The sequence below is a fragment of the Electrona antarctica genome (assembly GCF_951216825.1).
Source record: "Electrona antarctica genome assembly, chromosome: 14".
Taxonomy (NCBI): Eukaryota; Metazoa; Chordata; class Actinopteri; order Myctophiformes; family Myctophidae; genus Electrona; species Electrona antarctica.
In genome coordinates this window covers 46364919-46378192 of record NC_136795.1, presented here as the reverse complement: position 1 = coordinate 46378192, position 13274 = coordinate 46364919, and the positions used below count along the sequence as shown (strand labels likewise).

At 43.1% G+C, this 13274-nt stretch overlaps 2 protein-coding genes across 2 annotated transcripts in view; one reads left to right on the top strand and one right to left on the bottom strand.

The window, feature by feature from the left end:
- tom1l2a (target of myb1 like 2 membrane trafficking protein a) overlaps positions 1 to 1817 on the bottom strand; it is an 87163-nt gene extending 85346 nt beyond the window's left edge. The window contains 1 exon segment of the mRNA XM_079521358.1: positions 1727 to 1817. Within this exon segment, the coding sequence (XP_079377484.1) occupies positions 1727 to 1778 (52 nt within the window). The 5' untranslated portion in view covers positions 1779 to 1817.
- A 1326-nt stretch (positions 1818 to 3143) lies between these two features.
- Positions 3144 to 13274, top strand: part of LOC306937254 (dynein regulatory complex subunit 3-like) — a gene marked incomplete at its 5' end in the record, with an annotated part of 47727 nt that continues 37596 nt past the window's right edge. The window contains 8 exons of the mRNA XM_079520921.1: positions 3144 to 3303; positions 4497 to 4613; positions 6316 to 6482; positions 8148 to 8294; positions 9407 to 9526; positions 10650 to 10715; positions 11370 to 11537; positions 12360 to 12491. Coding sequence (XP_079377047.1) covers positions 3144 to 3303; positions 4497 to 4613; positions 6316 to 6482; positions 8148 to 8294; positions 9407 to 9526; positions 10650 to 10715; positions 11370 to 11537; positions 12360 to 12491 — 1077 coding nt within the window. The remainder of the gene's footprint in view (positions 3304 to 4496; positions 4614 to 6315; positions 6483 to 8147; positions 8295 to 9406; positions 9527 to 10649; positions 10716 to 11369; positions 11538 to 12359; positions 12492 to 13274) is intronic.

Sequence of the window (13274 nt, the reverse complement as noted above, 5' to 3'; positions counted from 1 at the left end):
ACACACACACACACACACACACACACAGATAAGACAGACAGCCGGCCCGGCAACACGCTCATGATGTTGTCATGGTCTGACAATAGAAATGACATGTCCGTGTCGACAGGAGAAGACCAGAGGCGTTTGCAGGGCGTTGCTGCCTGAAAATGAGCATTTGTGCTCAGCTACAACCCTGGGTAAATAAAGGATAAAAAAGATAAAAGATAAAAAGGGGGGGGGGGGGGGGGGGGGGGGGGGGGCGTCTGAGGTCACAGGATGGCTACGAGCAGTTCGACAGCCACAACCACAAGGTTCAGATGTTAGATGCACTGATGCAGCAGACACAGTGACCCCCTTTCCACCGGTTCAGTTCCTTTTGGTTCTTAGTCCATGAGCCAGAGCTCCAAAATTGGTGGGGAAAAACTAGACCAATATTAAATTGTTTATAGGATCAATACAAGCTAATTAATACATGATAACCCTTCCACAGTAGTAGCTTTTTCATATTTATTTTGCATATTCTCCTACATAATGCCTCATTTTCATATTTAAAAATGTAAAATTTGTAGTACAATAAATCAATTGTCTTTGTGTAAGTACTCAACTGGGGAAGTGTCATGGTGATAACAATCTAATATAGGTATGGTTTTGCACACTCAATTCATAATTAACGTTCCAATTTTGGAGCTCTGGCTCATGGACTTAAGAACCAAAAAGAACTGAACCGAACGGAACCAACCGGTGGAAAAGGGACCACAGTGCATCATGATGTTGGAACATCTTCGCCAAGCCAGTTAGGGGGGGGGGGGGGGGGGGGGGGGTTGGAAAGATATGTGAATAATTTTCTTAAAATGTTGTCTTGTATGACGTGCCAAAAACAGGGACACCTGTTAATTTGGTTGATTTCAAACAGTGCTATAAAAGAAGACCTTGCAGGCCATAAATAAATAGGCTATAGATTAGATTTACTCATCCAGTTTCCTCAGCATCAGCAAACTTGCTATAAAAGGAAAAACAAATAAAATAAAATAAGCCACTTGGTACTTCCCAACAGAACTAAGAACTTCATGTGGATGGATGGATGGATGGATGGATGGATGATGATGCAGCTGACACTGAACTGACGTCTGGCCAGCTAGCTGACGTGACAGAACACTCCATAATGCTAATTATAATAGTACAGTACAGTACAGTTCAGCAATAGCCCATAATTTAATCTAGTTTGATTTAGTAACGTCATACCAAGATGAAAGTCATTCATATTTCACAACAAAGTTAGAAGGGACGATCGAGTCATCCATCCATCCCATTCCCCTCATCATCGCGGACTTCCTCGATCCTCCAGGGCCCATAAGAAAAGGGACCGCCCGGTACCGGCCGTTGCTATCCCTGACGTAAAGCCTTCCTTTCCCCCCATACACCTGATGGCCAGGCTCGGTTCCTATACTTCTAGACTGGAGCTTTTCTGTTTTTTAACAAGGTGAGAGCGACAGAGAGAGAGGGGAGGTATTAGAGGAGGACGCCCTGGGCTCCACACCACACTGACTCCAGTCTCTCCTCATCTTCTTCTTGCTAGCTTGACCGAAGTCTCCACTAGTGTCCACTCACTCCTTTCGACTGATGCTAATACAGTACAGTAGTTCACAAGCTCCTCCAGTAAGAAATAACGTGACGTGACATCAATTCAACGCTGACATGGTCATTATAATGTCCATAATATGATAATATAAGTGTAGTTTCTTACCTATAGACTGTCCCACAGGGGTGCTGTACGGGTTGCCCAGTAAGAACTCCATCTTTGACAACAATAACAACAACACTGTCTCAGCTCTCTCTTTCTCTCTCTCTACTCGGAATAATGATGACAGCAAAGCCTTGAAGCAGCACTGTGACGCCTTAGCGCCAAGACCCGCCCCCAGAGCACTGCTATTGGTGGGAATGTAGTGGGCCGTGCAATGCGTGTGGACAGAGCCCGCTGTCAATCACCGCACTGAAGGGACGTTCAACGACACAACCTTTACAGTAGTTGTAGTAAACTCTAAAGTCTAACTCTAAAGAGTAGTCAGTTGTTTGTTTGTTTGTTTGTTTGTTTGTTTGTTTGTTTGTTTGTTTGTTTGTTTGTTTGTTTGTTTGTTTTCTTTTATGCTTGCTTTTTTGTTTTTTTACATTATCTCGTGTTCCTATTAATGAGTATTTGGTCATCCCATTTCTGTAATGCTTTATTAACATACTAACAAGTAACAACATAATAATACATTATAAAATTGACTTATAAGACTGTATAAATAAGTATAAGAAATCATATACTTAGCCTACTCATAATGTTTTATAACAATAATCAACACATTATAAAGCTATTTATATTAAGGTCAAGTATAAAAAAGATTGTAATCTGCTTTGAAAGATTTGAAAGGCTATGGTTGCACTAATGCATGTTTTTGTAATAATATAAATCTACAAAGAAAGCTATATGTTTTTCAAATAATTCGAGTAAAAGTATTTGTCTCTGATATGTAATGGAGAGATACGTATAAAGTATTGGAAAAATGAACATAGCCTACTCAAGTATAAATGTACATTAGTAGGCTATCTGAGTAAAATGTGTTGAGTGTGTTGAATGCAGCTCGTCTGTTGCTACGCAACGATATACACTCCATTCCCAACGCCTAGCTGGGTTTTTAAGACCTCAGAGAAGGTAAGTTCGGTGGTACACTGGTAAGCCTACTACAACTAATCTTTTATGCTAAACACATTCTTAAATTAATGTGCAGCACATTATTTTAAGACTGGGTAGAGTGAATTAGAAAAGTAGTACATCCTGTGCTACTTTTCTAATTCACCATACACTAGATAGCATTCTGTTGCTCTAAAAACTGTATTTTATTTCTACCTGACTCTCGCCTGGTACTTGCTGGCAAGATAATGTTCTTTAATTTCTTTCTAATGTCTGTTTTTTGCGTTTACAACATTGTTGTTGCATGCTTGCTGTTGTTGCACCTGACAAGAGGAGGTTTTCTTTTTTTAATTTCCTTTCCTTAATTGTAGCACTTTCATTGTTTTCTTTCCATTCTATTTGCTTGACCATTTCCCCGGTCGTGTGTTGATTAATTAGGATTAATTTACTCTTTACTTGAATTGTTTGATCTTGTGTAGCAGAAAGGATGAGCTGGTCATATGGCACAGTAGAGCCCTCTATCGTGGACGAGAGGGTACTGCAGGAGGCAGTGGAGGAGCAGGGTCCTCAGCAGCAGGCTGGACGCATAGCCAAGGAAGAGGGCATCCACTTCAATGACGTCCTTCACCTCAGACTGGAATATAAACGTGAGGGCGGGAAACAAATACATCTTGCTGTCGAAACCTAATACCCCCCCATTATGCATGATTAGAAGGACAATCAGGGGGGCACGGTGACACAGTTGGTAGTGCTGTCGCCTCACAGCTAGAAGGTCCTGGGTTCGATTCCCGCTCCCGCTGTGGGTGCTGGCGGAGTGTTTCCTCCTCCGCGTCATCAGTGCCCATTCCCGAGGCGGGGTTGGCGAAAGGGCCTTTCTGTGTGGAGTTTGCATGTTCTCCCCGTGTCCCCTAGGGTAGGTACCCTCACAAAAAACATGCAGTAATCCTGGTCTCTAAACTGCCCCTGGCCAGCCGGGGCGCCTGGGGAAAGGAACTGGTTGGAATAACGTGTTCCTTCCACGCGCTATACGTCCAACCAGGGAAACTCCCCCCTGTCAGGTGTAAAGGAGCAACTTGGACACTCAGGCATGAAGGAAGCATGAGTTCAGTCCGTTGTCCCCCATATATGGGGACTATAGGTTGGCGGAGGGTGTGTAGAGGCCAGGATCACATTAGATAATTGACACAGGGGTGAAAAATGGGTTACAAAATTGTGGGATAAAAATTATAAAGAAAAAAAAAGAAGGACAATCAGGCACGTGCAGAGAGTGCTAGAGAGGCAGGGGCTGAAATCCCATAAGAGGGCACTTTTTGGCCCAAAATAGCGAAAATAGCTGATCTACAAGCGAGCTTGTAGATCAGCTATTGTCGGGGCACAACCCTGCACTCTTCTTTATCTACTGGAGACGCGGTGTACGGCATGGATTTCGAAACAAATTAGTTCAGGAGACTTCGGGGGGAAAAAAAACAATTGTCCTGAATGCTGCCTTCCGGTATGACCGGAGGGTCATTTGCATTTCTTTCACCATGTAGTAAATGCTGCATTCGTGGTCTGGAGGGGGCAGTTGTTTTACAGATGGGTAAAAGGGCAGGCGCTGAAGCCCCCTTTGATACCTATGTGTTGATTTATAATGTTGTGTTTGATGTATTTTTTTTGACTGCATTTTGTGTATTTGTAACCTTGGCTACATTGAAAATGAGGGCTTGCCCTCAACTGTATTTCCGAAGGTGATGACACTATACTCAAATCAAATGCACTCTGTTAATGTCCGTCCACCAATGTGTGCCGAGTCTGCCGACAGACCACTGTCTGCTATTGAATGATATCTGTGTCCACACAGACATCCTGAAGATTGAACACCTACAACAGTTCACATCTCTGACCAAACTGCAGCTGAACAACAACATCGTAGAGAAGATAGAGGGACTGGCATGTCTCACCAACCTCACATGGCTCGGTAAGATCAAAGACATGCACAGTACACAGTACAATATTAATATTCAATATAATTGTCCGCTCACTTCACACAGGTGTGATTTTTGAGGGGCGCCAGCCCATCCTATATGTCCAGCTTTTAGTGTATTTTAATAACAAACTTTGTCAACAAACATTCAATTCCCATTGACAATGAATGTTGAATTGTACGTCATAGTGTCTGAGCAAATAGGCATAGAGCCTATTTTTGAGGGGCGCTATAGCCCCTCCTATACAGGTATACAGGTTTAATGTTCGTTTTTAGTTCAATGTTTGTTTTTTTGCCATTGACAATGAAGGGAAAACTTACGTCATCACAGTCCCTAACACACACATTAAATGCCATTAACAATAAAGCTAATCAACATGAGTTAGACTTTAATATAAAATCACTCCCCTGTGAAGTGAGGGGCAATAAAAAACGCACGATGCGTTGTGAGCTTGTAGATCTGCTATTGTCTGCTACTATACTTTTGTGCGCGAGTCGCGCGACACTTAATTGCATGATGAAGAAGCCGGTGAATTTGCAAACATAAAAAAGGTGATATACGGAGATATACCGGTTAGCGCACAAATATGCGCACCCTGCAGTTTAAGTCTGTCCCTTCCTATACAATAAACCCTAAAAGAGACTTGTCCCAGCCAGGGCCTTAAAACCCATTTTGGGCGGGAACCCCTTTTGGTGTTTTAAGCATTATGTCATGCTTTAGCTATTGAAAAATAGCAGATATTCAGCATTTGAGCCACACAGACCACCATTTGATGACATTAAAGGCTCATTCATAGTCTGGATTTTCGGTGGTGAGGTGACCACCGGAGCTGAAATAACGTTGAGTGGTGGTGAGTAAAAACAGAGAGAAGGGCTGGGGTGGTGGCGGTGGTTTGCTCTTCACCACGGCTCGTGACGTCATGTTGAAGTTTGGTGGTCACCTCACCACCAAAAATCCAGACTATGTATGAGCCTTTAGCCTCTCAGACCCAAAACTAAAGAATATTTTTGTTGTGGTTGGATAAGATTTTGTCCACAATTCCATGCTGTATTGATGTTGTTGGTACCATTAAGAGAGATAACAGGCAAACATTCATCAAAATAACAAGTCTTCTTCATCCTCTAATTATGTAGACTTCTTGGAAATTAACTAAACAGATGTTTAACTAGTGTAAAATGAAACCAAATGGACCCAAGAGTTAAAGATCCGAAAGGGTCCATTTGGTTACCAACTTTCCATCATTTACCTGGGGACCACCTGGAACCCCCTTCGAGGACCACTGGTTGAAAACCACTGCTTTAGCCCATTCTGGACGGGAACCCCTTTTGGTGTTTTAACTAAGCATTATGTTATACTGTACTTTAGCTATTGAAAAATAGCAGATCTACAAGCTCATAGCGCGCCACCGAGTGGCGCGCTACGAGCTTGTAGGTCTGCTATTTTTTGAAAAATCGTAAAAATGCGGCACAAATCTTTGAATATATATTCTTTCAGAGTGAACGTTTTTTTGATTTCGACGTCAGGCCTAAATGGATCCAAAAGGGTCCATTTGGTTACCAACTTTCCATCATTTACCTGGGGGGGACCACCTGGAACCCCCTTCGAGGACCACTGGTTGAAAACCACTGCTTTAGGAAAGAACAGACCATAAAAACGAGTGTTGTGAGTTGTGACGTCGTCTCTCTCCTCTTCAAGATCTGTCGTTCAACAGCATAGAGAAGATTGAAGGTTTGGAATGTCTGGTGAAGCTTGAAGACCTGAGTCTGTACAGCAACAGGATCAGTGTTCTGGAGAACATGGACTCACTGAGGAGGCTCCAGATCCTGTCCGTAGGAAACAACCTCCTGGACAACTTGGAACACGTGAGTGAGATCATTCCCGAAACTCTAACACTATCCCCAAACCCTAACCTTAAACCTCACAGGAAGCCAGGGGTGATTTGTAACCCGCAGCATGGGTGATTAGTAACCCGCAGCACAGGTGATGTGTAACCCGCAGCACAGGTCGGACTAACGGGAGGATTGATTTATGGGCACTAGTCCCCGAATCGGCTCAAACTTGAAAACAGATTCTTAACTTTTTTAAGGATCCCCCAGTTTGAGATGCATTTGATTTTTTGAATTGTGTTGCGACACGCTGTGAGCTTGTAGATCTGCTATTTTTGTTTTTTATTTTTCTTCATGACATATTGTTATCTTATTGGGAAAGATTGACATATTTGCGTACCATCATATGACATAAATGTAAAGTGCTATAATAAAATAGCAATTTCATTCAGGGGTACTGTGGATGAAAACGTTATTTACAAGGGTCAGGGACGTGCCCTGAGCAAAAAAAGAACAGTTTGAGAATGGCTTGGCTATCATGATATTCGCTATGATATGACAGACAAGTCATAGTCAAGGGGCCAGTGAGGCTTTCCAACGTTGAAGCTCCGGGCCCTAGCGGTAAGAGGAGGGACTGCAGGTGGACCCGTGGAAGTATGACGAGGAAACCCCGTGCAGCTGGGCTTTAACGTTGATCGCGTTTGCACTTCCGCATTTTGGGCACCAAATTTTGGTGCCCAAATCGAAAAAAGGCGGAAGTAGACGGTCCTTCCGCGTGCTTCAAAACGCCACTGAGCAACTTCCACTGACATGAATAGCGGGGGGGGAGGAGCTTCGCGCCAGATCAGTCTCTATCCTTTCATATACTCTATGGTCATAGTTCTATGTTATATGGCAACCATATTTAGATCACCTTGCGCATATCTCACATTGAACCAGTATTTAGCCTTCTACTCTTCATTATCGTACTCTAGCAGTGTAACATATTGGAATGTATAATGACACGTTCTGAATGAATTCATGCCCTGTTGTTGTTTTTTTCTCTTTCTTTTCTTGTTTTGTTTTTGTCTTATTTTTAATCCTTTTCTCTCTATTTGAAAAACTCAATAAAAATATTAAAACAGAGAATGGCTTGGCTCCTACATGTGAATCTATTGAATAGATCCACATTGGAGCCAAGCGGATTCCTTTTCCTCTTTTATTGTTTTATTTTATTTTTACAGTATCACAATGCACGTTACATGCTCTGAAGATAGTGCCACAGGTTTCACACCATAAAGACGCATATGTGACCAGATTTGACTGAGAGCCTGCCATCGCGCAAATTCCATCTTATTTTTTCTTATTTTTTTCCCCAAAATGAGTTAATAGCACTGGCAGAAAAGTTGAAATCGACGTGTAAATATGAAATAAATGCTTAAACATGTAGCTAGGTGTAATGTTAGAGTCCACAGAAGTGAACCTTTCAAGCCTGTTTTCTCAACTTGCTGTTTCTCTGCAAGACATTACTCTATAAGTCATATCTCCAAAACTGGTGGGTCAAACTGAACAACCAATATGTAAATTTGAAGCTATGATTCCCTGCTTTCACATGACATGAAAAAACGAAAATTCAAAAAAATCCAATGGCAGTCCCTCAGTCAAATTTAGTCACATATATACAGTATACATACCGTGACAATGTTTCCTCTCCCCATGAAGGTGGTCTACCTCAGAAGATTCAAGGACCTGCACTGTGTCAATCTAGCTGGAAACCCCATCTGTAAAGATGAAGACTACAAATCCTTCATCGCTGCATACATGCCAAACCTGGCCTACTTGGACTACAGGCTCCTGGATGAGCACGCCGTAAGCCAGTGGTTCCCAAACGTTTTCCTGTCAAGGACCCCCAAATTGACACTATATTAGTCCGTGGACCGCCATTTAAAAGGATATGCCCAGGGACCCCCCATAAGAGAAGATTGTTACGGCTCTAGCAGAGACTCTCAACCCGTTTAATTTCAAGGACCACCCAGTTTGACATGCACCCCCATTTAATGGCATTTCTATCTCTGCATGGGACCCACAATTTATATTGTAAAAACAATGTTAACAATGTTAATGGACCCTAACGGGTCCCTTTGGTTCCATTTGTACACTCTCTGAGTTACAGACCCATAATCATCCATTTGGTTCCAAACTATCATTTAGCTGGGGGCCCCCTGGAACTCTCTCAGGTCCCCCTGAGGGTCCCCGGACCCCACTTTGGGAACCACTGCTGTAAGCAACTGTAGTATTGTGTGCTTGAACGCATACAGGAAGAGTGGGCACCTATAAATTCACCCTTCCACGTCTTGTTTATGCCCAAACAGTGGTACAATCACGGAGATGGATATATATTGTTTTCAGTGGTGGAAAGTAACTAAGTACTTTTACTGAAGTACTGTATTTAAGTAAAATTTTGAGGTATTTGTACTTTACTTGAGTATTTCCAATTTCCAGTACTTTTACTTCTACTCAACTACATCTCGGAGCCAACATTTTTACTTTTACTTCACTACAATTATTTGAAAACTTTAGTTACTAGTTACTTTGGCGATTTAAAATTGTATTAGAAAACATACATTAACCACTTCAACCCTATACATTTCGGCCATTTGAAAATAGCCGATCTACAAGCTCACAATGCATCGCGTTGTGACGCATTGAGAGCTTGTAGATCGGCTATTTTCAATAGATTTTCTACACATTTGTGAAATGGGACATTCTGCAATATGAATACTTTTAGTACATTTTGATGCCGATACTTTTACTCAAGTACATTTTCAATTCCGTACTTTTACGAAGTAGTTCTAAATTGCAGTATTGGTACATTTACTTAAGTAAAACAATTTTTACTTTTTCCACCACTGATTCCACCACTGCTTGTTTTATATACATACATCCTATAGTGTGCATGATGTGTGTGTCCATCCATGCAGAAAGAGCAGGCGCTGGCCAAGCATCAGGATGCTGTTGAGAAGACCGAACACGACGAGCTGCAGGTCAGAAAGGCTGTTGAGGACAGACTGAGCCAGGAGGAGGCGCTCCAGCTGCACAGGGTATACTGGAAACAAGCACACAACAAAATAATAAGGCTCTCTTACAGCCTGGGCACACTTCTTGAACTTCCATGCGCGGCCAAAGGAAGCTGTCTTTTCAGCCGATTCACCCGTTATCACTGTATTAAATATACGAAATCAACCGTTATCAGGACGTTGGAATACGGCCAATAGGGCCATATGGGCATACTAGACATTGTGGTGTTTGGCTGTATTCCCCCGGACTGCACGCATGCAGGGTGTGGTGCAGACATAGCCTGGTCAAGGACTCCCCCTGCTGAACGTGTCATTTCCAACTCTATTGTCGGTGCATGGAAACTAGGGGCTACTATTCTCTGCCTATCGGGACGTAACTCGGACGGCGCTGAGTCGGGTCTGGTGGCCGTCGCAACGCTCGGCACGGCGACTCGCTCGGCTAGCGCCTCGCTCGGCGGTGCCTCACGTGGCTCAAGGCCACCAGACACGGCGCGCCTCCGTCATTGACATCAGTGACACAAAAAGCAAACGCTCCCATAGTTTCTCTTCCGGATTTCCCAGTATGTTGATTATTGATTGATTAAGGTGCTGATTACGATACGAACATTTTCTTGATTATCGGGTGATAACAGTTGAATGGGGTGATCTTTTGCGTCATTTCCGGGTTTTTAGACAGCTGGTGGATGGAAATGAAGCTCCACCCACGCGGCAGAATGGCGCTGGGGGGCAAGCTTTTCCCGGGAATCTGGCCGACGCGGCAACCTGCCGCGTGGGTGGAGCTTCTTTTCCATCCACCAGCTGTCCGTGCATGGAATCTTAGGTGTGCCCAGACCCTTACATGAACTAAGGATTTCACAGCGTACACGCCCAGGGTTGCATCTATAGGCGGTCTTCAACTGAACACCCAGTCTGTGTGCCGAGGTTTCCCTGAGCAAAACACACAGTAAAGTAGTAATAGTTCCAGCAGCAAATCTATCTTTTCTATACATAAAAAGCAACTATATACTCCAGTACTTGTGCAACCTTTCCCTTGTAGTTGAATAATAATTGACCAGGAGTATGCATTGACTCAACTGTACTGCCGTTGAGTTTAATCCACCACTGACTTGAGTGTTCATTTTCTTTCTATTGTTGTTGTTTGTGTCAGGAAGCCTTCGTGGAGTTCCTGAACGGCTCCCATCTGTACGACGGCATGTTCACAGGCGACCCACAAGCACAGAAACTCAGCTACCTGTCTGAAATAGACCATCTGTTTCAAACATATCCTTTGTTTTATTGTCTCCACCAGGCCGAAGGCATGGGGAGAGAGTATGTTTTGCACTCCGTCCGTGTGTGTCCGTGTGTGTGTGTCCGTGTGTCCGTCCGTCCTTCCGTCCGTCTGTTACCAGCTAATCTCCGGCACAGTGGACGACCCAATAAAGCCATTACACTTGTTTACAAGAGGGTCCACCATGTTCAAATCATCAAAACATTTAGATTTACATACAAATAGACATATAGCCAAAGAACAGAACAGGAATTCATCATAAAGGAGGTAAAAAAGGGAAAAGAAACATATACAGTGAGTGGAAAAAGGGGTGGGTGGTGGGGGGAGGGGATTCAGATTCTACGGGGGCCAGTTTCGAATTGCAGCCGTCCGTATAGGTGCCCTTTGAGAGCGGTTTTGAAGGAGTCAAGGGATTTGCATGTCTTAATGACTATTGGTAGGGCTGCATAATCTAACAATTAGATTGTTAGATTATGAACCAGTCTGTAGGCCTACTATTGTTGTGGTGGTTGTTGATAATGCATTTATTTTTCCAAATACTATTTACTAAGTCAGAAGCATGGTTCATTATTTCCTTAACGGTGCCGTTATACATTTAAGCACCAGCTGGGGGAGCTGTGTGTTCAGGTGTTTGAGATGGGCCTGGCTCAGCGGCGGCAGAGAGAGGCCGAGGTGCAGCTCTTCTTCGCCGGTTTGAAAGAGGCAGTGGCAGAGAACCAGCAGATGGCTGCTCAGCTGGTCGCACAGTTTGAGAAGCGCCGGAGAAAGGTGAGCTGAAGACTCGTATCATGTTCCTACCAGTGTTGTTTTCGTCGACTAAAACTTTTTTCACAGGCGAAAACTAAATGGAAACTAAATGAAAACGAAGCTACGATGAGTAAAACTAAGACTAAATATAGGCTGACAATTTTGTCAACAAATAAAACTAAATGTTAGGGATGGACTAGTGGACAAGAGATCCAGTATAAGTCATTTTACACTTGGTTGCAAGTGTAAAATCTGTATTTTCTAGAAAAAATACAGTTTTTTTTAATTTGATATAATTTATCTTCCCCCCCTGAGCTTTTTTCACATTTCTTATTTAACTACATTGCAAAAGAAGTAGCATTACTTTTGACAGTGCAGAAACATAATTGCCTTCCTTGATGAGCATCAACGACCATCATCACCTGGGCACAGACACAGACACACACAGCTCCCCTCTACAGTGCTCTACTACTGAAAGTGACTCTCATTTCTCTCCAAAAGCACTTGAATATGATGGAATATGACTAAAGCTCACATTTCACATCACACACTAGCCCCCCTCTTTTTTTTTGGAAAATCGATATTTTTATTTCAATGAATCGATTCATATCGTCGGGATTATTATCGATATATATCGATATACGATATATCGTTACATGCCAACAAACTAGTCTCTCGCGAGATTTGAGAGGAGTCATGAAGCCTCTTTGCTTCTCCCCCCAGGTCGGGGAGAAGCAAACCACGCCTACTATATTTAGGAGACCATTTTGTAGGCTTTGTGTACCATGTAGTGGCTCCAATGAAGTCGGCCCATCTTCATACATAGACCATCTTTGGTTCCAGTGGATGCAGGAGCTGCAGGAAGTGACAGACGCTCACGTCCAGGAAGTCACCATCATGCAGTGTCACGATGACATCACACAGTTCCGCGACGCGGTCATGACCCTGGAGATGCACCTGGTGGACCAGCTGGAGGTGTGTGTGTGTGTGTGTGTGTGTGTGTGTGTGTGTGTGTGTGTGTGTGTGTGTGTGTGTGTGTGTGTGTGTGTGTGTGTGTGTGTGTGTGTGTGTGTGTGTGTGTGTGTGTGTGTGCGCGCACATGGGTACTATTACAGATTCATTCTTTCGTTCGTTCGTTCGTTCATTCATTCATTCATTCATTCGTTCGTTCGTTCCAGGACCTCATCAAAGACTTTGAGAGGAACATCTCTAACATGGTCGGCAGCTTCACTGAAACCGCTCAAGGAATATATCCTTTGTATTTGTCAACTTCACAGCCTGCAGCCTTAATGTCTAATGTTTCATATATGAACATTTCACCATATAGTGTCGTTTGATTGGCTCGGCAGCAGATTTGAACTGGAAACACGTGTTTGCAGAGCCAATCAAACGAACCGGTATGCACATGCTTAAAGTTGAGTGGCAAATCGAGTGGCAAAGTGAGTTTAACGTTGTTTAACCCATTTTGGGCGGGAACCCCTTTTGGTGTTTTAAACATTATGTTATAATTTAGCTATTGAAACATAGCAGATCTACAAGCAAGCTTGTAGGTCTGCTATTTTTGAAAAATCGTGAAAATATTTATTTCAGAAAACTGGGGGATTTAGAAGATTTTTTTTTAATTTTGAGGTCAGGTCAAAATGGGTTAATGCAATCAGATAGGACTTTTCTGTTTGGATGTACAGGTATGGGCTGTCAAGGCCAGAAAGTAGTTTTTTTGCCACTCAGTAGGCCAGGTACGATGCAAGGTATATGGAA